Genomic DNA, 27368 nt, shown 5'->3' on the forward strand with positions numbered 1-27368 from the left:
ATTTAACCCCAATCTCAACCATGTTTACTCTGAGGAATGAAAATGTCAATTTACTTTCAATTATACATGCCTGGGGGACTGTAGGACTGGAATGCTTAGCCTTATCTAGCCTAACTTATACCAGCTTGGCGTTCTATCCTGTCACCAGCATGGTGTAGTGGTTAAGAGCGGTGGATTGTGATCTGGAGATCAGGGTTTGATTCCCTACTCCTCCACATGAGCGGCGGAGGATAATCTGGTGAATTGGATTTGTTTCCCCAAAGCCAGCTGGGTGACTTTGGGCTAGTCACACTCTCTCAGCCCCATCCACCTCACAGGGAGTCTGCTGTGGGGAGAGGAAGGGAAAGGTGATTGTAAGCCAGTTTGAGTCTCCCTTGAGTGGTAGAGAAAATCGGTATATAAAAACCAGCTTTTTTTCTTCACCATGCAGTATTTACACGTCACACTACTTGATACTGTCCCTGTGATATTACAGTTCCTATGAGAAGAGTTTTGCTTAGTCAGTCTATCTTGAAAAGGCGGACTCTTTCCGTATCCTTAGGAGGGAAGACACAACTGATTCTTAGAAGGGAGTTTTGTTTCAAGGCAAAGGGATGCCTTCGTGAAGGAATCGGGACTTCCAGAACTTGGTGGAAATCGAAGCATCCCAGAAGAGGCAGGCTGAAGGTGATGAGGAGGCACAAATCCCTGGATGGTGTTTTTCACCCAACAGTTAACAGCCTCGGCCAAAGAAAAAAGTCTTCTGTTCATAGAAATGAAGCTACCCCATTTGATGCAGTGGTGAAGCAAAGAGTCTAAATGACAACGCTCCTACCGCTGCGAGAACTGCCTTTTTCCTAGAGAAGAAAAGGAAAGTGCTATTAAGAAGACAAGGCAGAGAGTGCAATAGATCATTCACAGACCCTGCCCTGAATTTAACTAATACCTTTACTTGGCTAAAACTGGCACTGGGTTAACTCAACCACAGCCTGGCTGAGGTTGATGTTACTTATTTATCTATACCCTTTCTCCCCAATGGGGAGCCAAAGTGGAGTACATCTTTAGCCTCTCCTCCATTTTATCCTCACGACAACCCCGTGAGGTAGTGGTAGGCTGAGTGCATGGGACTGGCCCAAGATCACCCAGCATCTGCTTGGCAAGGCAGGACTGTGGCTCAGTTTGTAGAGCATCTGGTAGGCATGCAGAAGGTCCTAGGTTTAATCCCTGGCATCTCCAGTTTAAAGGGACCAGGCAGGTGGTAGGTGATGTGAAAGACCTCTGTCTGAGACCGTGGAGAGCCGCTGCCGGTCTGAGTAGACAACACTGACCTTGATGGACCAAAGGTCTGATTTAGTATAAGGCAGCTTCATGTGTTCATAGCAGAGTGGGGATTTGAACCTGGGTCTCCTAGAGCCTAGCCCAACACAGTAACCAATATCTGAGTGATGGGTGCTATTCACTAACCTCTCACCCCTTGGGGCAATCTGTTTCTGACTAACTGTGCTTATAAACCCACCTCTGACTGAAGACAGATGTCATATAGACAGGCAACTCACAGTACTGTGAAGTCTATCAGTGCTCTTTGAACACACATGAACACATGAAGCTTCCTTATACTGAATCAGACCCTTGGTCCATCAAAGTCAGTATTGTCTACTCAGACTGGCAGCAACTCTCCAGGGTCTCAGGCAGAGGTCTTTCACATCATCTACCTGCCTAGTCCCTTTAACTAGAGATGCCGGGGACTGAACCTGGGACCTTCTGCATACCAAGCAGATGCTCTATCACTGAGCCACAGTCCCTCCCCTGTCTCTTAACATGCCCCAACAAGCCATCCTTGCTCCCAGTGCAGAAACTGGGGTGGGGGGTCTTAATGAAAGTACGGTCATCTTGTACTCTCTTAAAAGCAGTAGCTCAGGGAGCCAAGTACAACAGCAGGTGGCCCAGTCTACTATAATTTAAACACTACTTGTCCATCTTCTTCTGCTTGAATGCTTGGTTGCTAATCTTGCCTCCATGTCCTCTAGCCGAAAAAGCGTCCCACAGATAGACTGCTCAAGGTAATGGGGCAGGTAAATGACATGTTAGGTTTTTTTTAATTTAACAGCCCACTATAGGCAGACATGAAAGAAAGAGCCAAGAGCATGTTCATATTGCCACGTGCTTCCTTTTCTACATCCAATTGGGCCTGCAGACTTCAACAGATGTAGCAACCCACCGATCCATGCACTCATGGAAGCTGCTTTTCATCAATCAAGGCTTATTTTTATCAATCAAACAATCAATACCTTTATTGGCATAAAGGCAGGTTTATTTACCGATTGTTGTTCTGTAGGGTATCTGGATTTGCTGCTTTTGGTTGGAGTGATTTCTATGGAACGATAACTAGGGGGTTTCTCTTCTGGCCAGTCCTGAGAACGGTGCTGGCGAAGTCGCCTGCTATTCTCCTGGAAGTGCTCATAATCTTCAGCAGAGCTCCAGGAATTCCGGCGGGGTGGTGGAGAATAGCTGCGATGTCGGCCGCTCCGGTGATCATTCTCCCTCCTACTGAGGTGCTGATAAGCCTGCCTCCCTGAACGCTGATATCTTTGGTCAGAGTACGGCCGGCCAGAGTACTCCCTTCTGGAATCTGCAGGATAGGCCTCAAGATTGCTCCTGCCATGAAACATGGACGGCGCATCCGGCCTGGAACTCTGGAACCTATCGTGACGGCTCTCGTTTCTTCGCCTTTCGACTCTATGGTCTCGCTGTCTGTCCAAAGACTCCGGATCATAGCTGGACTGGGAAACTTCATCCAAGGACAGACGTCTCCATCTCCTCTCTTCTTCGCTTGTATTGCTTCGAGGTCTAGGAGTCCGTATAGACTGCTGCGGACGTGATGAGATGCTGTTTCTCTGAGAGGATGGGACGCGTTCAACGATGGGAGGTAAGTGGATGACTCTGCGTTCCACAATCTCTGAGCCCAGAGAAGACAGCATACTAGGGTTCTGACTGCCCCCAACATGATGAGAAGGCAGCAGGGGCTGGGACAAGTTGAGGTTCTTGATCTCTGACTCAAGGAGATCCAAGACCTTGTTGTTAGCAGGCATCTGGCCAAGTGAAGGCATCATTTGCTGACTGCTCTGCAGAGACACATCTAGAGAACATGGAAAAAAGGTATCACCAGTCAAGAGAAGTCTGTGAAAAGGTACAAGGTTTCCCATTAAGCATTGTTTTAAAAATTACTTCATTTATAGCCTGCCTTTCTTCACTGAGACTTGAGGCACATTACAAAATATAAAAACAGTGAGTCAGACAGCATACAATATCTGATGGCTTCCTAGAGGCACCTGGTTGGCCACTGTGTGAACAGACTGCTGGACTTGATGGGCCTTGGTCTGATCCAGCAGGGCCTTTCTTATGTTCTTATGACTAGGATTATACAATTAGAAGACAATGCAGCTAAAAACATTAACACATGACATACCCTAACCATTACAGAAAATAGACTGCAAAAGTAGAAGACGACAGCACAAGGTAATACATACAATAAACCATACAATGGAGGCTACAGTGGCATAGATTCCACAAGGCCAGATTGGCTGAGTCAAGGTAGGAAGCGTTCTTCCAGGATAAATGAAGGTCGGAGAGAGCATTTTTTGCAGCTGCATTAATTCGCTTCTCTACTGGGTCCACACACACACAAAAAGGGGGGGGATACTATGTTTTCAAACTCACACCTCCATCCTCACAAGTTTTTACTAAGGCTTCCTTATTGTTTATGTAGTGGAAATTCCTGGGGAACTCCTTGCATAAGAAGTTCTTCAAACCAGCATTAAATAAATACTTGACAAACTGGAATTTAAGTGCAATTATACCCGGAAGGAAAATAAATTACGAGTAATTAATTCAAATCAAAAAAATTAATGCTGGGCTTATGGGGATGCAGACAGGCTAAGTATATGCGAGACCTGAAGGCAACAGTTGAGTTTTAATTTGTGAAAGTTTAATATGACTCTTTCAACCCCAGGATGGTGATTAAACACATTTAACAATTCTAGTTCCAAGATCAAAGAAAATAGCCTTGGAGCCCAGTAAATGGGAGGGGGATACGATGAACACATTTTCCCATTTCTTTTGCTACTAACAAGATCTCTTTCTCGCACACTCACCCATACACACACATACAGAGCACCACCATTTGCCTTCACTTGTTTACACATATTGCTGCCAAACACATATGTGTTTACACATATTGCCGCCAAACACATATGTGTTTACACATATTGGGGCCAAATAACAATACCTCCTTTATGTGTCAGTGCTGTTTTAAGGCCTATCTATAATCGGGCCTATGCCTACTCTACGCAAAGCATCCCTGGTGAAAACACCCTACACAAGAAGATCAGAATTCTGCAACTGGAAAAAGTTATGCAAACATTTTGCTTGCATCATATACTATAGACGGCTTCTGCTGATCACATAGCAGATGGATGAGAAGAAAGGTAGAATGTTAAAACACTAGTTCTCTGGATCCCTAGGAGTCTTGCTCAATCCCACTCAGGCTTCTTTGGTTTCACAAGGCTCTGACAATGCATTTTCAAATTTACCTGAACCAGAGCGTTTTGTGTTTTTTTTCTGAAGGGATGGCAAGACTCAAACGAACACTGAAGTCTGCGCCAGTTACAAAATTACACGCTTGCATTCTCCAACTGCCAGTGCATGGGATATAAACACTCCCTCCTGGTATTCGGAAGGAGCCCTGTGGCGCAGAGTGGTAAAAGCTGCAGTACTGCAGTCCAAGCTCTGCTCACGACCTGAGTTCGATCCCGATGGAAGTCAGTTTCAGGTAGCCGGCTCAAGGTTGACTCAGCCTTACATCCTTCCGAGGTCAGTAAAATGAGTACCCAGCTTGCTGGAGGTAAAGGGAAGATGACTGGGGAAGGCACTGGCAAACCACCCCATAAACAAAGTCTGCCTAGTAAACGTGAAGATCGTCAAGATGTGACGTCACCCCATGGGTCAGGAATGACCCGGTGCTTGCACAGGGGACCTTTTACCTGGCACTCGGAACCTTTCCTGCAGCATTATAAAGCCAAATCACAAACTTTTGCCCGGAAGGAAGGGCCAACATACTACATCAAAAGGTCCACCTGCTCTCCCCCATGCTCGGAACAACGGCCCTACCTCGCTGCAACAGTGGGTTGAGTTGGTATGAAGATGACTGAGAGTGATGCTTCATCCATGGTAAAAGATGCCGAGCCTGCTTCATGAAGCGGTGTCGTTCCAGGACTAGAGAAAGGAAAAAGCAATATTCATTATCTGCCTGGGATTTTGTAGAGTTATCACTACAAGCTAGCCATAGCAAACAGAGACGGGCAAATGCCCTTGGCCATGATTTGCGAAGGGATTGTGGCTCAGTAGAACAGCCTCTGCTTTGTATGCATAAGATCCCAAGTTCAATCCCTGGCATGATCAGTTTAAAATGACCAGGCCACAGGTGATGTGCGAGACCTTTGCCTGACATCCTGGAGAGCCGCTACCAGTTTGGGTAGACAATACTGACATTGATGGACTGATTCAGCATAAGGCAGCTTCATGTGTGTTCATATACATTCAGGAAATGTATTCTCCCCTGTGCATTTCTTTAAAAATCAGTTAAAGATTAGCGACCTCAGCCTATGCTGAAGTTCGAATCTGATGTCATGGAGAACATTAGAAGACCCTGAAGCCACCCCACCTCCTACTACAAACCTGCCCAACCCCACCCTACTCTCTTATAACAAAATTTATGTGGCAGTGGTGCAGACCCTGCTCATAGGCCTCCGTTACACCCAAGTTGCTGCTGAAGCAATGTCTAGCTTTGAGCTTTTATTCAAATATTATAACATAAATGCATAAGCTTTTGACGAGGTTTCACAATTATTTTTCCATGTTTCACTGTTGCCTCCTCAAAAGTCTGCTGCTTTAAATGCACAGGAGGATCTTAGTTGCTTATGAAGTCTTACTGATTCTTAATTGCGAAACCCTGTCAAAAGCTTATGCATTTATGTTACAATAATTGTACAACAGCTCAAAAGCTTACATATATGTAATGGAGTTTATCATTGATGAATGTATATAAAATAGATAGCTTGTTGGTCATTGAAGGGTGTATGAAAGCAACCTGGACAGGCTTTAAAAGGGGAGTGGACACGTTCATGGAGGAAAGGGGTATTCATGGCTACTAGTTAAAATGGATACTAGTCATGATGCATACCTATTGTCTCCAGGATCAGAGGAGCATGACTATTATCTTAGGTGCGGTGGAACACAGGCAGGATGGTGCTGCTGCAGTCATCTTGTTTGGGGGCTTCCTAGAAGCACCTAGTTGGGCCTCTGTATGAACAGACTGCTGGACTTGATGGCCCTTGGTCTGATCCAACAGGGCTTTTCTTATGTTCTTAGGGTGCATACCTATTCTCTCCAGGATCAGAGGAGCATGCCCACAATAGCAGGTGCTGTGGAACATAGGCAGGATAATGCTGCTGCAGTTGTCTTGTTTGGGGGCTTCCTAGAAGCACCTAGTTGGGCCTCTGTATGAACAGACTGCTGGACTTGATGGCCCTTGGTCTGATCTAGCAGGGCTTTTCTTATGTTCTTAGGGTGCATACCTATTCTCTCCAGGATCAGAGGAGCATGCCCACAATAGCAGGTGCTGTGGAACATAGGCAGGATAATGCTGCTGCAGTCGTCTTGTTTGGGGGCTTCCTAGAGGCACATGGTTGGGCACTGTGTGAACAGACTGCTGGACTTGATGGACCTTGGTCTGATCTAGCAGGGCCTTTCTTATGTTCTTAGTACATTTTTTGGAAGGGGGGGAAAATCAATACATAGAGTAGAAAACCTGCTTGCGCTTTACCTTCTTCATTGCAGCAGCAGCGGTCTGGACAGCAGGGACAGCGGACGTGGCAACAGCAATGCTGAGGACAACACTGGCACCAGCACACCCCAATCAGTATGAGGAGGAGGAGGCCGCCCAGGACAATCAACATCACCGTCAGCCAATCTGATTGCATGAGAAGAGGGACCATAAAGAAGGCTGCTCTACTTCTGGCTAAGTATCTATAGATCAGCTTCCTCCCCATCCCCAAGATGCTTCTTCTTCCATATCAAATGCGGGCCCAAGTCCCGTCTTCAAGTTTACCATCAAAAAGACACCCGAGGGAGGGGGGAAGGAGGCAAGACTAGTTTGACTGTTCCAAACAAAATAGGTGATTTGTTAACTGGCATTCTCATCCATTTTGAGCCAGGCTGATTTTCCCTTGTTATCATGAAAAGTGTACTTGGTGCTCTGCTGCTCATCTCCGCAGTCGAAAGGCAGTTGCCTTGGAAGTAAGTTCAAACCTAATGGAAAAACCATGTGCGTGTTTTTTTTTTTTTTTTTTAAACTGTGCTTAGTGAAACCAAGATTTGGCATGCAATCAGTGAATCCTGGCTTGTCTTGACAAATCCTGTCTTAGAAAACTGTTATCTTACCTCTGCCAATGACACGGCTGGTATCCCAGCCTGCACACCCACCACCTGTTAGACTTTTAGGCTAAGGGCCAAACTAGATGTGATGCCATCCTCATGTCCGACAAGGGGCTTTTGCCATTTTAAAGTGATTTAGAAATGCGGCAATCCTGTGGCGAGCTAAGGCGCTCTTGCTTCCCTCCCCTGCATCTTTTCAAGTGTCGAATCATCTGTGTGTGGGTGTACATGTGCACCATTTCAGCACTTTAAAAAACACGGGGGGGGGGGGAGAGAGAAGAGCCCCTAAGCGTGCTGCACTATGGGCCCAATCAAGATAGGACTCTAGAGGCATTTTAAAATCACTTTAAAATGGCAGTGGCATCCCTGTAGCAGACATGTCATGCCTAGCTTGGCCCTAAGGCTACAAATCTTCGCCTTACTTATCAGAAAGCAAACTCTACTGAATTCAGTGGAACAGACTTTTGAGCAAATGTCTATGTTCAGAACATGCCCTCTTGTGGACTCCATTCTTTATCTTCTAAAAGAAAGCAGAAGAGAAAAATTATCCTGATAGGAAAGAAACCAAAATGGCAACTACATACGCAAAACAATTAGCTTCACTTCTTTATCGGGGTCACCAGATGTATCTCCTGGAGCCTCAATGGTACAATAATAGACTCCATTGTCCCACCACATCACCTCGTTGATCACAAGATCTGCACCTACGGAGAAGGAATACAGTATAATGAAGGCAGATGATTGGCTGGTATTAGAGTTCTTCTTAGACAGCTACAGAAGGTTTTAAATTGCAAAAGGAGTTGACTGGAAACAGACCTGGAGAGTGCTGGAATTATGATCATCCTTGATCTCCACAAGATACAGGTTTACACTATGTGAAGCAATTTTCTCTCCCTTAGTATTCAAAGTAACAGAACCTCCCACTCCTAAGGGACATATGTGTTGGCCCAACAAACAGGGAATAGAGGCCAGAGTCTTCCCCTCATGTTACCCCCTAGCATTGTCATTCAGATGTTTACTGCCTCTGGATATGGAAATTTTCTTTAGCCATCATGGGCAGTAATAATGACACTCACTCCTTTAGCCGTCGCCTCAACATAGACATATTTTTGCCAGGATAGCATGAACTCTTGACAGAAAAGTTAGCCCTGGAAGCAGTGAAGCCATAAATTGGGATGTCCAACTTTTTCCACACAAGATGTTGGACAGTTATTAAAATTGTGCACCCTCTTTCTTTTAATATCTTGTTGGCGACTCACGGTTTTGGATTGTGATCTTCCGCTGTCTGTAATCAATGCCCAGCACAGGTTCATTTTGTCCTCTTCTCTGAGCTACAATGCGCACTTCCCGTTGGTTGTCATTACAGTCATTGGAAGGATCCTGGCCAATAGCTAGCCCAGCCTGATAGGCTAACAAAACAAGTGCAAAACGAATACTGATTTATTTATAGCCTTTCCAAGTAGAGCATGCAAAATATTCACATGGTATCAGCTTTTAAAAGAGATGAAAAAGATCACACATGCTATGAAGAAAACATTTAACGATGACAGCCATAAAAAATTTGGGGAGGTATGGGTGGAATGGAAATCCTGAAAAAATGAATCGCTTCTAAGTTCTGTTAGTTTGTAAGCTTCTGCATTTTCCTTCAGGGAGGCAAGGATTGACATTGGAACAGGAATCCAATAGCACCTTAAATAGTAACAAAATGCATCCCAGTAGAAAATTTCGTGTTTCAGAGCTCACTTAATCAGATGCATAGGGGTGTAAATGCATCAGACCCATTTATATACATAATAGAAAGATTATTATTAGATATGCTAAATTTAAAACCTAATGTAGGATGAAAAGAGATAAACAAATACAAAATAAAGTTATAGAGCTACAGCTGAACTGTTAATTAGTCCTGTTGTATCTGCTTATCTCTTTTCATTGTTCACTAAGTTTTACAGTGTGTCTGCTCAACAAGAACTGGGAGTTTCCCACACTCATTTTGAGTGAACTGATCACACTTTGTATTAAATCTTGTTTTAGACCAACTTCTCTTTGTAACACCCGCCCCCCGCCCCATCCTGTTTGTTAGATGCATAGATGTTTAAATCCATCAAAGTGAGCTCTGAATCATGAAAGCTCACAGCGGAATAAATTTTGTTTCAGTGCAATTCTAAACAAGAGTTATCCTCTTCTAAGCCCATGGACTTAAAAAGGACTCTTTAATTGACTCTTCCTAGGATTGCATCATCTGTCTTCAAGGGGTCTTGGACTTTGTTTTATCCTGCTACCTATCTGGAATTAAGGTCTCATATCTTGCTGCTTACAACTTAGCCTGCACCCACCCATATTCTCCTTTGGCCTTTAGGCCCCAATTGTCTCCATCTGTAGGGTGGTGGGAGCACTAGTGTTAGAAAACGAAGAGGGTAACAATGAGGGGGATTCACAAACTTTGGCTGGCCAGCTAAGACATGGTTGCCAAGGGCCCTGCTCCTCTTTCAACAGGGAGGAGCAAAATAGCGCCTCTGGCATCAGGGTGACTAGAGGAGTACTAGAAGAAAGAGGAAGCCAGTGAAGAAAGTATTACATATGTATCAAATGGCTTTTATCTTATCAGTGTGAGCATGGAGCACTCTTTGTCCTGTTCATGTTTTCAGCATTTACCAGATTAATCTTAGGTACATTGTTGAGCCTTTTAGACATCAAACACCACCAACGTAAAATTTTACACTAATTCTCTTAAGGATTGAAATCAGGAGATCCCACAGGTACACGTGAAAAACATACATTTCCCCTTTCCCTCTGACAACCGGGACCCTGAAACAGCATTCCCTTTGTTTTTCAGTTTGTACAAAATCTTATGAGATATGTAGATCAAGTGGATAACAATCTTGACAAGATAGTTATAGCCCTCCAAATACAGCTTTTCAAAGTTAGTTCTCATTTTAATACTACACAGCCAAACAGCCCTAAATCATAAAACAAGTTAAATGCTAGCATAAGCTTAAATTTATATTGAAAAAGAGCAGCAAAAAAAAAGAGAGAGAAAGTTAAAGAGAGTGTAAGATCCATTAAACATTGGCAGTCATATACAAACAGCTACAGATAATGCACGGCTAGGAGAAAAGGTTCAATAAAATCCTGGGCAAATAAAAATTTCCTTTAGCTGGAGTTTAAGGAACAGGTGAACCTATAAGGGGAAAGCAGAATCTCACTTCTGAAAGATCCGTCTCTGCTTGCCACCCACCAAAAGAAGCAAAATTTTGAAACCGTGGGGAAAGAAATATGGTTTCTTTATGGAAATGGAAATATTTGCAGAACTTACTGCCTATCAAACCTAAACTAATTTTACCAACATGAAATACATCATTTATAAACTTACTTAGTATATAAAATTACAACGTTTGACATATTTATGGAATTTACAAGTTAAAAATGCCTTAGTTTTGTACAAGCAAAATTGCAAATGTACCCAAATACTTGAGAGAAAACTGCAAGCTGACGCACCCTATGCTGTCTTAGCCCACGAATGGTAATTTTTACTATCTGGTTAGAGAGAGCTCAGTTCTCAATACCTTCAGAGTTTTCCTCCGAGGCTTTGGTACAGTTTTTGCCCTACCTCCTTCTAATCTTTTTTTTCTCCCTCCTGCAAGGTAAGCCAAAAAGCTACTTTTTACCCAATCTGTGGGTAAATGTGTCACAGTGGTCTGACGGAGAGGTGAAAAGGTCAATCATGTCAGGTCAAGAAGACAACAGAAGGCGCACAACTGTTGAGAAACAATGGGGGTTACCACACTTTGTATTCCCAGCAATGTATTAAGAGTTTGAAAATGTTGTAAAAAACATCGCTTTAAAAGGGTTTTTGGATACCACGGCTTATAAATGGTTGGAAGACGTCTTCACAGCTAAAGGGGCCAAACAAAGTGCGGACATTTTTTATAACGTTTTCAAACTCTTAATACATCGGTGGGAATACATAGAAAGTGCGAACGGTATTTTTTATAGCATTTTCAAACTCTTAATACATCGCTGGGAATACAAGTGCGGTAACCCCCAATGAAAGCCCTGCATGGTCCCCTCATGAAACCTATGTACCTTTCTATGCATAGAAATGCATCTTGGATTTAAGAGCTGTATATGTCTACAGCATGCCCACCTTGTCTTTAAAAGAATTTCATTCATTCCAAAAGAAAAATATATCAGTTTTTTTCAGTACTCCCCAAAATGTCTGATTTTTCCGTTGGAAAATGGGGAAAAGGCCTTGCAGAAAAATGGGGGGGAATAGGTTTTTCCTGAGTTTTTCTGTGCCTTCACATCTCTACACCCACCTCACCTCCTTGGGGGACAGGGGGCAGTGACACACAGGACATGGTTTAAGAGGAAGATATTTTGGATTTGGCAAAAGATGAAAGAGCTCCTATGCCTGGAGAGTGCCCACCTTCCTGCCACTCTCTGTAGAGGATGCTCCTTAACAGCAGCATTTGCTAGAACTCACCAACAGAATAATAATCAAAGATGGGATCCTTGCAGAAGGACTTATAGCGCCAGGTAACTACCACATCCTGCAGCTGAGCAGAGGTGCTGTAGTCACACCTGAGAGTCACAGAAGCAAATAAAGTTGTGTAACGCTCAATAACCGGCACGGTCACCAAAAGGGAGAAACAGCCTGCAATGAAGAACACAAGAAAACAGTTTGAAGTGGCATGAAAGTCTACCCTTTGGGAAATATTTGCCAACAGTCTCCAAATCCAGCAAGAAGGATGCACAGACTTCATAGTAGTAAAAGAGCTAGTTAAATGGAATTTTCTTAAGAGTTGGCACATCACTTGGGTTAGGAATACTGATTGGCACTTGGCAGACTAGCAGTCATCTGCTGTAGGTCCATGTAGGTGATGGTGGGAGAAACAAACCCACAACCGTAGATAGTTTCAGAGGGTAGTCATGTTGGTCTGCAGTAGAACAGTCAAGATTGGAGACTCTTGTTGGTCTCTAAAGTGCTACTGGGAGGGAGGGAAGGCAGCATGGTATAGCCCAATCATGTCAGATCTCAGAAGCTAAGCAGGGTCAGCCCTGGTTAGTATTTGGATGGAAGACCACCCAGGAATACTAGAGTTGCTATGCAGAGGAAGGCACTGGCAAACCACCTCTTGCCTTAGCCTTGTGTTCCCTCACACCAAGATAAAGAAGCGTAATAATTAAAAACAAAAACAAAAAACAGGGCAAGCAGCTTCTCCACATTTTCAGGTCTGTAGCCTGTCTGTGTTTGGAAACCATACCTGCTAGAACTAAGAATATTCACATTTAGCCCAGCTAGACCTGCATAATTTGTTTTACTCTCATGGAACTACCCAGATTCATACATTCAATCCAGGGTGGCACGACAATAAAAACAAGCACAGGGTGAATGGAGATAAGTGTAAGCTAAGATAAAATGAGACAGGACATTACAGAAGTATACAACTTCCTCCTGTATTTGCTTGTTTCTCTTATCCTGCACTTGGGTTTTATATTTTGCTTGCCTAACAACCTTTCAGAAAGTGAAATGATAGCTTTTTTGGACTGGATCTTGTTTGGATCAGCTTCTTTTAATAACCCCCAAACCCCTTTCTGTTGTACATGTAAATTGGCCTGGCTGATTTACACTCCTGTGACCTGATGAAGTTCTGACTCGTGCAAATTTGTGCTGGAATAAAAAAATTTTCTTTAAAATGCCATTGGACACCTATTTTATTCTGCTGGTATAGACTAAAATGGCTAACCACATGGAATTGAATTTAGACAAGAGAATAAGAATGACTTTTGTCTTATTGGTAACAAGGGGAGGTTGTGCGCTTGAAGTGTATTAAACCTGCCTCCAGAACAACGGTAGCCTGACAAATTTAAAAAGGTTTAAGTATACATTATGTTAGCCGTGCTCCTGTGGCTCCTTTATCATGGGTAAACAAGATAACACAAAAAAGTGTTAACAAAATTGCCACCACCAAAGATTGCCACACCACTTGAGATAACGTAACATAAATATGTGCTCAACAGGTGAACAGTACCTGGTAGGAAGTGCCTTTAATTCTAATCCACACACAAAGGAATGAATGGGCAGAGATTTAAAGTAAGGTGAGTATATTGGGTTTCCCCTCACTTCCCCCTTAAGAACCGCTTTTGCTTATAATGCAACAAAGCCAGAAAGTTAAGAAAAAACAACTGTGTTCTCTCTTGGCAATTTTGCCTTTGTGGATTCAAATTAAATTGCTTTAATTAGTATTTCTTAGATGGATATACTAGAGAGGTTACAAAATGTAAAGCAGAGTTGAACAGATTACCAGTCCCATTCCTTTTTCCCTATGGAAGGATGGTGGCTCAGCGGCAGTGCATCTGCTTTGCATGCATAAAGTCCCAGGTTCAATCCCCAGCATCACCAGTTAAAAGAATTAGGAAGTAGATGATGCAAAGAACCTCTAACCAAGACCCTGGAGAGTCGATGTTAGTCAGACCAGACAGTACACTGACTTCAAGACACCAATGGTCTGACTCTGTATAAGGCAGCTTCATGTGACCCCTCCTGAAGGCGCAACCTTTCATCAAAATGTTAAGATAGAGCTCTGCATATGCTAGTGGAGGGAAGGTTGCTCTCTTGCACATGCTAGTGGAGGGAAGGTTGTTGTTTTAAGAAAGAAAAGCAGATTCTTTAAAGCCGAAGAACTATTATACTGTGATAGGAAAGACAAGACAGGAAATTGGTTAGAATGGCTATCTAGAAGATGATAAAATATAGAGAGGATGGAGGTAGAACAAACTGAAGGGGCAGCTGGAAGAAAGTCTCTATGATTAACAATCTGAGATTCAATATATAGTCGCAGAACAGACAAGGGAAGGGGTATAGAAGGATCTGACCTGTCAGCCTTACTAGCTCTACTGGTCCCTCTACAGTACTGGTATACTTGGTGAAAAGAGACCTTGCCCTGTTCTTCACCTTCCAACACAAAGTGCATGAGCTTTGATAGAGGGAACGGTACACACCCTCTTCCCCCTTTTGTGGTAACTAATTCTTTGAAGCCCAACACTGACCCAGAAGCAATTCCTATTGGAATGATTCCAATGGGACTGATTTCTAACCAATTATGCTTAGAAATGCAAGCTTTCTTTAAAGGGCTACAGAACATTTTTGTCTGTTTTCTACCAGATATTAATCTGATAACTCTTTTGAACTTTTCTCTTTCAGAAAATATGGGAGTACAAATCATGCATATGATGAAGTGAGCTCTTGACTCATATATGCTCAAATTGGAATACATTTTGTTAGTCTTCAAGATGCCACCACTTTCCTTTTTTATCACAGTACAAAGTTACTTTACCTGCTAAAAATGGCAATTGTGAAGCAGGAACTTTAGGTAACTTTCACAAGTTGACTGGGGCTATAATCCTGATAACAATTAATAAGGAAAGTTTGTAAACAGACATTTGAGCTATGGCTAAATTCCAAAATCAACGTTGGGTCCAACCAAAATATCACAACAACAGGAAGCTTTCCAAGTTCCCCATCAGACTGGATATTCAGAAAAATAAGCCTACCTCCCCCTAAAAAAGGAAAAAGAGGGAGAGAAAGAAAAGATATTTCAGGCCATACATGAAACAACTATTTTAGGAATTTATTAGGGAGTCTTATTCAACACGGTATGAGCTACTTCCAAAAAACAACAACACACACACAAGAAGATGCACAAATCTTCAACAACAAGACTGCAACCTGTATTTAGATGTTTGAGTGAATAATATCAGTGCAAGATAGAAAATGAAGATGGCTGAATAATGGTTAGCATTACATTTTAAATATATTTACCTGGAAACAAACTACTGAAACTTTTCACAAGGAGATTTTTTTTGCAAACGAACCCCAGAACTGGTTCTTGTAGGTTATCCGGGCTGTGTAACCGTGGTCTTGGTATTTTCTTTCCTGTGTCCTTCAGGGTTACTCCTCTGAAGACGCCCGCCGCAGCTGCAGGTGAAACGTCAGGAAAGAAAACACCAAGACCACAGCCCCACAGCCCGGATAACCTACACGAACCAGTGAACTCTGACCGTGAAAGCCTTCGACAATATTTGGAACCCCCGAACATATTTGATTCCTAGCCTGAAATCTCCCCAGTAAAAGACATTCTTGACAAAAGCGAAAAGATTTCGCAATTGCCCCTTACGGGTTAAGGGGAGGGGGGAAGAGGGATCTGATACGTGCCTGATGAGGAAGCCACGACAACGAAAGGAGGAACAGGTGGGGCAAAGCTCAGGTACGGTCACCTACCAGTAACCGATGCGAGAATTAAAGAAAAGAAAAAGGAAAGGGATTCGGAGGGGGCCACCCCACCCACAACTCACCTGCGGAGAGCCAGGTGAGGCCGAGCAGGAGCACCTGCTGCCCCCACCGCCAGTTCCAGGCCATGGCGCCTCCTCTCGCTGCCCGCAGCCTCGGCTTAGGACTTCCCCCCCGCCCCCCAGGTGGCCACTGCTCAGGTGAGCAAGATTCCGGCTGCTGTCTGCGGTCACCGCTGGGGCAGCCGGCTCTCTTTGGCGGGGAAGGGGCCCCTAGACGCTGCCCGCAGCGCCTTCCTTTCTGGGCTCTCCCCTGGAACTTTTCCAGCACCTGTCGGCGCGCGCCCTGCAGCTACGCCCCGCCAGGTGCAGCGCGCGCCGCGCCTCCACCGCCCGGGCAAGCCCCGCCTCCGGTCTCTCCTGCTCGGCCGCCCGCCTGCGGCTCTTCCTCCCGCCTGAGGGGGGCGCCCCTCCTTTTTTAAAGTTTGGTTAGCAAGGAAAGTATCCCCCATTACTATGTATGGGTGTGAAAGCTGGACAGGGAAGAAAGCTGATGGGAAGAAAATAAGATTCCTTTGAAAGGTGGTGTTGGGGGAGAGGGTGACGGATGCCCTGGACGGCCCCCCCCCCCAAAAAAAACCAGTGGGTTCTAGATCAAATCAAGCCTGAACTGACCCTAGAAGCTAAAATGACTAAACTGAGGCTGCCGTACTTTGGTCATGTCATGAGACGACAAGAGTCACTGGAAAAGACAGTCATGCTAGGAAAAGGGGAGGGCAGCAGGAAAAGAGGAAGACCCAACAAGAGATGGATGGACTCGATAAAGGTTGAGGGCAGCAGGAAAAGAGGAAGACCCAACAAGAGATGGATGGACTCGATAAAGGTTGAGGGCAGCAGGAAAAAAGGAAGACCCAACAAGAGATGGATGGACTCAATAAAGGTTGAGGGCAGCAGGAAAAGAGGAAGACCCAACAAGAGGTGGATGGAACTCCATCAAGGAAGCCACGGCCTTCAGTTTGCAAGATCTGAACAAGGTTGTCAAAGATAGGACATTTTGGAGGACTTTCATTCATAGGGTCGCCATGAGTCGAAAGCGACTTGACGGCACTTAACGCACACACACAGAGAAAGGAAAGTTGCCGCCGAGTCGGAGCCTTCTTATGCACGGGAGCTTTTGGCTTGGATTTGCCGCTCTCTAGATCCACATTTTCCCCACCCGAATTCTCAAAATTCTGCATGGGGGTTTCTTGTTGAGTTTTGAGAATTTAGATGGGGGGAAATGTGCACCTGTGTGTGTGTTAAGTGCCGTCAAGTCGCACCTGACTCATAGCGACCCTATGAATGAAAGTCCTCCAAAATGTCCTATCTTTGATAGCTTTGCTCAGATCTTGCAAATGGAAGGCTGCGGCTTCCTTTATTGAGCACCTTTATGTGCACCTAGAGAGCGGCAAATCCAAGGCAAAAGCTCCCATGCACAAATGGCCCTGAGACGCCTTAACAAGCTAACGCTTTATTTCCAAAACAAGTTTTCATAAACCAGCCCCCGCTTGAAGCGTGTGGCTTCACCAGCAGGCCTGGAGAAAAATGTCAGTGGCACGTTATTGACCTTCATGTCCAGAAGAGCTTCAACTGCCCATTCGTACACATTAAGCCTCTATTTAAAAGGCAGGGCATTTTTCTTCACGCTTACTGGCAGCCCTATGATGTTTATATATCTCAAGTAGAGACATTTCTATTGCAAGCTATGAGGGGGGAGGGGCCCAGATGTTACAAGGAAAGGTCAGTTTAAAGCAAGACCCAAACGGCTGTATTTGACCTCTGAAGTGAGTGCTATTGAGTTCAATGAGATTCCCTCCCAACTGAGTGTGCGTTGGGATTTCAGTCCAATCCTCCATTCGACGCTGCAAACTTTGCACAGCCTCAGCCTCCCATTGCTTCTGCAAAGGTCGTCCGTGCATCGTATTTCTGATTCCCCTACGGTACTCTTAACGAATTCTCATCAGAGATCCTCCACCTTTGGCGACTGCATAATAGGTTTTTTGGGGGGGGGTATTAATTCCCATTTGGTAAGCCTCCAGCAGCACCCACAAACGCTCATGATCCAGCACGCGCAGCTCTTCTGTCCCCAATTGTATTTGCACGCGGAGAAAACTTGCAGCCGCTAAACTGTTGCTCACTCGACAGCTGTAATAGCTCAGCAGCCCAACCAAAAGTGCTGCCAAAGCAGGCGAGGCTTTCCCTGGCTTCGGGAATCACCTTTCGCCTGTTGTGCAATTGCTATTGAGCTCTGAGTCTCTGTTCATTAAAAAAAAACAGCAAGAAAAATAAAGCAATTTCATGCCGGAATTGAATTTCCGAGTAAGCTGTGGACAACGACACCAGCCTTGCGATTGACCCTGCCTCCGCCCAGCGACTGAGGCTGCCAGCCAATTTACATCAGAGTATACATATGTATACAGAAGTCAAAAAGGGCAAGAGTCCAGTAGCACCTTAAAGACTAACAAAAATATTTTCTGGTAGGGTATGAGCTAGCTGTATCTGAAGAAGTGAGCTGTGGCTCACGAAAGCTCATACCCTACCAGAAAATATTTTTGTTAGTCTTTAAGGTGCTACTGGACTCTTGCCCTTTTTGACTACTGCAAACAGACTAACACGGCTACCCACTGTGAATTATATGTATACAGAGTATACATATGAGGGCAGCAGGAAAAGAGGAAGACACAACAAGAGATGGATTGACTCAATAAAGGAAGCCACGGCCTTCAATTTGCAAGATCTGAGCAAGGCTGTCAAATACAGGACATTTTGGAGGACTTTCATTCATAGGGTCGCCATGAGTCGGAAGCGACTTGACGGCACTTAACACACACGCGTACATATGACTGCCCTGACCTGGATGGCCCAGGCTAGCCTGATGTCGTCAGATGTCAGAAGCTAAGCAGGGTCAGCCCTGGTGAGTATTTGCATGGGAGACCACCAAGGAAGTCAAGGGTTGCTGTGCAGAGGAAGGAAGGCACTGGCAAACCACCTCTGTTAGTCTCTTGCCATGAAAACCCCTAAAAGGGGTCGCCATAAGTCGGCTGCGACTTGACAGCACTTTACACTTACATATGACTACAGAAAATATGGAACAAGGGCGCATGAGCGACGGAGAACAAGCAGGCCCTGACTCCAGGACCGGGCATTAGGCGTTCTTTCTTACCGCGCCTCCTTAGAACTACGTTTCCCAGGAGCCTTAGCGCGCCCAGTTGCTTGGCAACCGGCGTAAACAGGCTATGGAGCCGAAGGGGGAAAGCGAGGTAAAAGGTACGAGAAGTTTTGAACTTTTAGGGGGTTGTTGGGAGGAACTGCCTCCAGGGAGCCCCCCACCCCTGAACACTGAAATCTTCCCTTTCTGTAAAGTGGAGCCAATCCAATGCAACTGGCTTACAGTTAAGAGGGATCTCTAGGACTCCATCCAAAGGCCCCAGGAACTCCAGGCTACAACAAGGGAAGGTTGCTTCAGAGTATTAGATGTTTACTTTTCCTTTAAAGGAGCTCAGGACACTACGTATCATTCCTCGTCCACATTTTTTAAAAAAAAAAACTAAAAATTTTTTTTTAAAATAAAATAAAATTTAAATAAATTTTTAATTATTTTTCCAAAATTATTAATCACCTAGTGCCCGGCACTATGTATTTTACAAAGGATAGTAAACAATGTATTAGCAATGGATGTAATAGTGCTCTGTATAATCTATAAGGGCAAGAGTCCAGTAGCACCTTAAAGACTAACAAAAATATTTTCTGGTAGGGTATGAGCTTTCGTGAGCAGCTGTGGCTCACGAAAGCTCATACCCTACCAGAAAATATTTTTGTTAGTCTTTAAGGTGCTACTGGACTCTTGCCCTTTTTGATTACTGCAAACAGACTAACACGGCTACCCACTGTGAACTGTATAATCTATGTTTTTGTATTGAATTATGATTTTAATTTTGTTTTATACTTTCTTTTTTCTTTTTCTTTTTGTGTGTGTTTAATTATAAAAAGCAATAAAAAACTAAAAAAAAACAAAATTATTAATCACATCGTTTAACAATAACATAAAAAATATAAGGTAAAAACGAATAAGTAAAAAAAAATCTTCATAGCGATTCAGTGAGGCGGGTTAGACCAAAGCTTCTTCAACGGTGGGTCGTGACCTCGTGTGGGGCCACGTCGCTGAATGTGGAGGTTGTGAAAAATTTGGCAACGGTAAAAGGTTTCTGAACGTCTTTTCTATACCTATATCTCTGGGGCCGCGTAAAAATTTCTCAGGCGCAAAGGGGTCGTGAGGGGAAAAAAATTGAGAAGCCCTGGGTTAGACTGGTCCCAGGTCTGATAATAATGGTGACCAACCAGTTGTGTGTGTGTGTTAAGTGCCGTCAAGTCGCTTCCGACTCATGGCGACCCTATGAATGAAAGCCCTCCAAAATGTCCTATCTTTGACAGCCTTGCTCAGATCTTGCAAATTGAAGGCCGTGGCTTCCTTTATTGAGTCAATCCATCTCTTGTTGGGTCTTCCTCTTTTCCTGCTGCCCTCAACTTTTCCTAGCATGGCTGTCTTTTCCAGTGACTCTTGTCGTCTCATGACGTGACCAAAAAACGACAGCCTCAGTTTAGTCATTTTAGCTTCTAGGGTCAGGTCAGGCTTGATTTGATCTAGAACCCACTGGTTTGTTTTTTTGGCAGTCCACGGCATCCGTCACCCTCTCCTCCAACACCACATTTCAAAGGAATCTATTTCCTTCCCATCAGCTTTCTTCACTGTCCAGCTTTCACACCCATACATAGTAATAGGGAATACGATGGCATGAATTAATCTAGTCTTGGTGGCCAGTGACACAACCTTACACTTCAAAATCTTTTCTAGCTCCTTCATGGCTGCCCTTCCCAGTCTCAATCTCCTAATTTCTTGGCTGCAGTCTCCCTTTTGGTTGATGGTGGAGCCAAGGAAGAGAAAGTCTTGAACAATTTTAATTTCCTCATTGTCAACCTTAAAGTTGCGTAATTCTCCCGTAGTCATTAGTTTTGTTTTCTTGATGTTCAGCTGTAGACCTGCTTTGGCACTTTCTCTTTTAACTTTCAGCAGTAGTCGTTTCAAATCTTCACTATTTTCTGCCAATAATGTAGTGTCATCAGCAAATCTCAAATTATTAATGTTCCTCCCTCCAATTTTCACTCCACCTTCATCTAAATCTAATCCAGCTTTCCTAATTACCGTATTTTCCGGCGTACAAGACGACTGGGTATATAAGACGACCCCCCATTTTTACAGTTAAAATATAGAGTTTGGGATTGTCCCGAGTCCGCGGCCTAGGGCCGGCCCTCGGGACTGCGCCCCAACCCCGCGGCCGCCCCCAGACCTCCTGGAGCGGCCCAACCCGAGTCCGCGGCCTGGGGCAGGCCCTCGGGACTGCGCCCCAACTCCGCGGCCACCCCCGGTCCTCCTGGGGCGGCTCAACCCCCGGGGAAACAACACCACTTACCGGGGAGGGAGAAAGAGGGGGCGGGGGCGGCTGGACGAGCTGGCAGCGCGCCGGGAGGCGGGGCTGGCGGGAGGAACAGGAGGAGGCCGGGGACCGACCTCCCGGCATGGAAGAGTGTGTGCCGACCCGGCCCGGCAGGAGCAAATCCTGGAGGCGAGGCAGGGAGGGAGCCTCCCCGGGCAGCGGGAGCCCCGCAGCCAGAGACGCTGGCTGTAGCCAAGGCTCAGCCCCGGGCTCTGGCGGGAGGGTGGGAGCCCGAAGCGGCGGGACGTGGCTCTCGGGGGGAGTCGGCGAGGGGAGAAGGCAGCGGGGAAGAAGAGGGGGACGGGGGCGAGAGTAAGGGCTCTCGAGAAGGGTGAGGCTAAAGGCGAGGGGAGGACTGAGCTGACGGCCCGCTGAGGGCGGGGCTAAAGGAGGGTTTGGAGGGGAGGGAAACCCATAAAGACAGAAGCTGAAGCGGAGGCCGGGGAGGAAAGGGGGCATGTTGGGTGTGCTAGGCGGCAGCCAAAACACCCTGTGCCGGGAGAAGAGAGTGGCAGCCCCAGCCAGCCGGCCAGCCAGCCACCTGCCTGCCTTGCACTGCCGCTGGAGCGCAGCCGAGCACCTCCCTCCGTGCACCCCAGCGTGCCTGGCTCTGACTCCGAGCCGGGCAGTGAGCGCCCTCGCCGGGCTCGCCTCCCCTCCCTCCTCCGGCGGACATGGACAGAGCGGAGGCGGCTCCCCAGGCAGATTCTCCAGTCTGGCTCGGAATTCAGCATCCGGCGTATAAGACGACACCCGGCGTATAAGACGACCCCCGACTTTTGAGAAGATTTTCCTGGGTTAAAAAGTAGTCTTATACGCCAGAAAATACAGTATATGTTCTGGATATAGATTGAAGAGACAGGGAGATAAAATAAGACCAACCAGTTATCCAACCCGATAATAATGATGACCAACCTGTTATATGACTGTAGTATTATGTGGTGGCCTTTGGTGCATTCTGGTCCTCCAAGATTGTGAAAATAATAATACAAGTACAAAAATGTTTGAAGTTTTGTTGAGGTTTTTGCCGCATTCTAAAGACAACCCACTTACTAGGTTACAGACACAATTTTCTAGAGAATAAATCGTACTGAACTCAAGCAGGCTTACTTTTGGGAGAACAGGCTGTAAAAGTTATTGACCTGGGAAGCATTGGGACAAGTGGCTGCAGTGGAAACGTCAAAAAGAACCTTTCAGCCGTGTGCATGGTCGCCCCTAAGTGTTTTGTATTGTGACTGCTGAAGGTAAACAGCAGCAGTTTGGCTATAATAGGGAAATTTTGGAAGCATTCTTCCTTATGGTAGCTGTAAGGTAGCATATTAGATAACCAAATAAGTCTGAGTGAGCAAGCTCCAAAAATGGAGTAACCAAAGTAAAAGTACACTTGAATAATAACAATGAAATATATTCAACAGTAAGCAGCACAACATACTAAAAAGCTTCTCCAGTGCTAAATAGCCAATTAACTAATATATGCTATAAATATGTAGATCTAAAAATATGATAAGTATTTATCACTGAACTCCTTTCCCCCCCAAGTAAATGTTATGTGAGGTGTTTATCTAGCAATAGGGAATTATTCCAAAGTGTAAAGACTGGAATATAGAGGAGATTATTTTAAAACCTGGGGCTCAGTGGAGATATTTTAAATGGAAAAAAAATAGGAACTATATGAATGAAGATTTATTAATGTAATACATCTGCTATTCCAATATTAGCAAACCTTAATTTTCTAAAAACACTCAAAATACTGTTTCTTGAATTTGAATTTAGGTTTTCTCTTTACATCATTTTGGGTGTTTTTTGTCTGTACAAGTTTGGAACTTTTGTATAGAAATGCAAATTATATGAATTACTCTATTATCTAAACAGATCTATGAAATCTACAGTTTGTCAGCTTTATTAGAAACTGAATTTAAAATGGGGATACATACTAGTATCATCCTATGTATTTGCGATAAGACTGGTAGGTTTACAGCATATACTGCCTAACACTCCAGCAACAGTTGCAAAATTGTCTGTGAAATATGTGTACTGTGTGTTTCCTGTTGGTGGATCTAGCCATATTTGTTATTCTGTTTGTAGACCAGGATGAAAAACCAGGACAAGGGGCTTCAGGTACAGAAAGTCAAAATGAAGGAGCAAAGAAAGCAGGTGAAGGTAAGCACTGTTTTCCATTTCATATGGACTATCAAGCTTCAGGTAGCATTTACCGCGTAACAAATGGTAAAATATATATGTATTTCTCTCAAGGTTGGTTTTCCAGGGCTTCATTGGCTGTCTTGTATTCAGGTTCCTGAGGAATTCAAAAGGGCTGCTTTCTTATTATATTTCATGGCCATCAGTTGCTACAATCTTCAAACATGACAAGAAGCACATGGATGAGTAATGTAATACATATCTCTGGGCTGGCTTTCCTTGGATGATACCATTTGTTTGTACTACTGCTATAATATGAAACATCACGAGGAAGCTGCAGCTATCTCTGTGGAGGGCTCCAGTCACGTCACTTGCTGCTGTCTTCCATTTGAATCTGTCCTTGGGGGCAATCAAAGCTTCATAGCTGCCCTTTTCGATTGTCCTTCAGTGTATTGACAATCAGTTGCCATTTAGGCTTATTTTAATTTTGCCAGCACTGCTTGTCATCTCTGTCTTAATCCAGATTGCTAGAAGGTGCTGGATGCATGGTATATTTTGCCACAGATAATTTGATTTCCCAGATGGCAAGTTAAGAACAAAAACTTCCTTAGGCTATCCCATTGAAGCTAGAAGTCTCTAAGCTCAGTGTGTATTATTATTAGCCCACAGGGAGTTGTTTGTTTTGCTATTGTATTGGTCTGTTTCACTGTATCGTAGAGTTTTCTTCCAGGATGCCTTATTGTGTTCCATCAGCCATAACTAAAAATCCTTATTTAAATTAGTTTTATTTTCAAGGAAGACAAATAAAACATTTTAGCGTCTTTGTTAAAGGAAAATGGAGAGGATAATTTTCTTGTTTGCAGAAAAGTCACCATCTGCTGAGGGAGAAGAAAAGGCAGCTGATGAAGATGAAGAGGATGCCAGTTCTGGCAGTGATAGTGAGTGTTGCCAGCAATCTTTGGTCCTGAGACATGCATGTTAAAGTCAACCTCTATTCTCATAATCTAAGCTTAAATATGGAGGTAACTTTCTAGGATTAATGGGCTCAGATTCAAGTTACAGAGTTTTGCTGCGGACTTGAGTTCCAGTTTAGTTTAGTTTATTTCAGTTCCATTCTAGTGACCATTGTGCATAAATGAAACATGATAGATCTTAAAAGATAAGTAAAATACCCTGTTATAAAACTTAACCCTTTTTAATTGCACTCTAACTGCAATAGATAGGAATTTTGCCACTGATAATATAATCTGTTCATTGGTACTAAAAAGTAAATATAAAACCAGAAATTCAGATGATCTTCCAGAAAGTTAAGAAATCCAGGGCGCCAGCAAATTAGATCAAGGTCCAGAATAAAGATTACAATACATGCAAAATAGACACAACAGCATTAGTCCCACAAAGACATACCCTTTCAGACTGGGGAATTTGTTTAAATCTGCCCTCCAACAAAACTGATGGTAGGCTGTTACAAAGGTAGTCAAAAAAGTAAGATACGTGTTAGTATGACAATTTATTTGATAAGGAATTAACCCATAGAACCATGGAGAGCATGAACTTCTGGCTGCTCCGAACTTTGATAATCAGTGTTATTAATTTTCTGCACTATGTCATGAACTGCATTTGGGGGGCTTAATTCCAGCACCATCCTGTTTAGAAACTGAACAATGTGGCTGTGCTAGTCTGGTTTCTAGTAACAGTGCAAGGACACTGATTGTGCTCATGCAGCAAATGACCTATTAGGTAATATCACCTATTATTTTATTTGTTGGATTTCTATGCTGCCCATTCCTGACTAGATCAGGCTCTGAGCAGCTCACAACACAAATATCGTACAATAAAACAAAATTGAGTACAATTTAAAATTAATTAATTTACATCAGTTAAAACATCAAAATATGACAAGCTCCACTATCGGCAGATAGTGTCAGGCAGCCAACCAGGGGAGATCTCAACCAACAAATAACCCTAAAACACAAAGAAGGGAAAGTTTGAGGTCCCGCAGGGCCCTGATCTAACTAGGCATAGAATTCCACCAGGCTGGGGCCAGGGCTGAGAAGGCCCTGGTTGAGGACAGCAGGACACTTTTCTGGCCAGGGATCACCAGTACGTTTTCTCCAGCAGAGCAAAGTGCTCTTTGGGGGGGGGGGGTGTATTAGGTAATATGCCTCCACTGTGTCTCAGAATAATGTATGTGAATAAGCCCAGTTTTGTTGCTTTTGCAACTCAGATCAATCAGTGATACAGTGTAAGTCATCCAAGAATCCTTTTCATCATTATATCAGGTAAAAGAGGTGTAGAATTATAGGCAGCCCATACATTTTGACTTGGAATTGCAATTGTACCACTGGCTTTTTCCCCAAGTGGGTTCAGAATGCCTCCTAGGCCTTCATCACTTTTAAAGAGACCCTCCTTTTCCGATATATAGCATGTGAATAGCTTTATTTCCTATTTTCTCTCAGTGTCATCTACACCCTTCTTTTCAAGTTGTGTGATAATCAAGCTTTGCTAATTTCTGGGCAGGCTGATACATGAATGCAGTTCATTGCCACTACTACTGTTCTTCTTCCAGGTGACTACTCTTTACTCCAATGAACTGTTTTCACTCCAGAAGCTGAAGTCTTATGCAGACTTCCAGGAGATCATAGAATCATAGAGTTGGAAGGTACCACCAGGGTCATCTAGTCCAACCCCCTGCACAATGCAGGAAATTCACAACTACCTCCCCCACACACACCCAGTGCCCAGAAGATGGCCAAGATACCCTCCCTCTCATGAACTTCCTAAGTTCATAGTATCAGCATTGCTGACAGATGGCCATCTAGCCTCTGCTTAAAAACCTCCAGGGAAGGAGCACTTACCACCTCCTGAGGAAGCCTGTTCCACTGAGGAACCGCTCTAACAGTTAGAAATTTTTTCCTAATGTCTAGATGGAAACTCTTCTAATTTAATTTTAACCCTTTGGCTCTGTCCGACCTTCTGGGGAAACAGAAAACAACTCGGCACCATCCTCTATATGACAGCCCATCAAGTACTTCCAGTGGATCATAGAATCAGTCCTTGCCTTTCCTCTCCCCACTTTGTTAAAGCCTCAACATAATGTTTTCTCTCTCTGAACGTTTAATATTTATTGCCTGTCCAGAAATTCTTTACAACCCTGTCTTATCTGTCCTCCCAAGTAAAGGTGTATAGGATCACAACTCTATTCTCACAATTTTAGATTCAAAAGTATTTTACAGGTACAGACATTTGGTAGCAGGTTTTCAATATCCGAATAAATCATTTTACGCATTATTGGTTTGTTGGAGTAACAAAATCATTACAAACATATCACATGCTTGCCAGTATCTTATCTGTCTGAAAAGAAGATTTCTTTATGCTGATGTTTTTGAAATCCAGAAGAAGAGGAGGAAGAGGAGCATATAGAGATTATAAAGCCTCCAGAACCAGTGAAAAAACCAGTAAAAGTAGAGAAGAAAATCTCCGAAAGCTTCTTCTATAATTATGAAGATTTGTTCTCCTTCCCGGATGTGACTCTGGATTCTGGGATACCAGTTGACATGCTCACTCTCATGTATCCACTTTTTACCATGGTGTAGGAATTTAGGTTTTGAATTTCCTTTTATAATAAACAGTCAGGTAATGTTCAAACCTCATACCAATTTTCCCTGAAGAGTCAGTTGAGCTTTGGGCAAAGAAGCTCCTTTTAGGTCCTCAGCTTACGCTCCAAACTGCCAAGTTCTGCACGGTTGCTATTAAAATACGCAGAACTTTATTAGAGAATGATTGTTATAATATTTTACAATTTCATCAATTTTAAGGTGATAATTTTAACCAGGGGTTGTTTTTATTGATCTTACACCTTTATTTGTATGGGCCGTCTGTGATTCTGGAAATTTAGTCTGGAAATTTTGATGTGTTGGAAAGTGATTGGTCAGTTGA

At 43.9% G+C, this 27368-nt stretch overlaps 2 protein-coding genes across 2 annotated transcripts in view; one reads left to right on the forward strand and one right to left on the reverse strand.

Annotated features, from left to right (window-relative positions):
• Positions 1–771: 771 nt before the first annotated feature.
• Positions 772–15896, reverse strand: ILDR1 (immunoglobulin like domain containing receptor 1). The gene is made up of 8 exons (XM_056858619.1): positions 15826–15896; positions 11954–12124; positions 8730–8879; positions 8055–8174; positions 6860–7006; positions 5146–5250; positions 2298–3115; positions 772–836 (listed from the first exon to the last, which is right to left on the reverse strand). Exons 1-8 carry the CDS (start codon positions 15887–15889, stop codon positions 795–797), a joined length of 1617 nt encoding a protein of 538 aa, XP_056714597.1. The 5' UTR covers positions 15890–15896; the 3' UTR covers positions 772–794.
• A 3138-nt stretch (positions 15897–19034) lies between these two features.
• CFAP44 (cilia and flagella associated protein 44) overlaps positions 19035–27368 on the forward strand; it is a 72193-nt gene continuing 63859 nt past the window's right edge. The window contains exons 1-4 of the mRNA XM_056858167.1: positions 19035–19065; positions 23376–23450; positions 24293–24367; positions 26826–27000. Of these exons, the coding sequence (XP_056714145.1) occupies positions 19035–19065; positions 23376–23450; positions 24293–24367; positions 26826–27000 (356 nt within the window). The remainder of the gene's footprint in view (positions 19066–23375; positions 23451–24292; positions 24368–26825; positions 27001–27368) is intronic.

The sequence above is a fragment of the Euleptes europaea genome, chromosome 12 (assembly GCF_029931775.1).
Source record: "Euleptes europaea isolate rEulEur1 chromosome 12, rEulEur1.hap1, whole genome shotgun sequence".
In the NCBI taxonomy this organism is placed as follows: Eukaryota; Metazoa; Chordata; class Lepidosauria; order Squamata; family Sphaerodactylidae; genus Euleptes; species Euleptes europaea.

Excerpts from the sequence above, each read along its gene's own strand:
- ILDR1 (XM_056858619.1), bottom strand. The coding sequence starts at position 15,889 with ATGGCCTGGAACTGGCGGTGGGGGCAGCAGGTGCTCCTGCTCGGCCTC. Across the intron at positions 5,251-6,859 it reads CTGCTGCTGCAATGAAGAAG|TCCTGGAACGACACCGCTTC; the intron begins GTAAAGCGCAAG and ends TCCTTTCTCTAG. Across the intron at positions 837-2,297 it reads ACCCTACAGAACAACAATCG|GAAAAAGGCAGTTCTCGCAG; the intron begins GTAAATAAACCT and ends TTTCTTCTCTAG.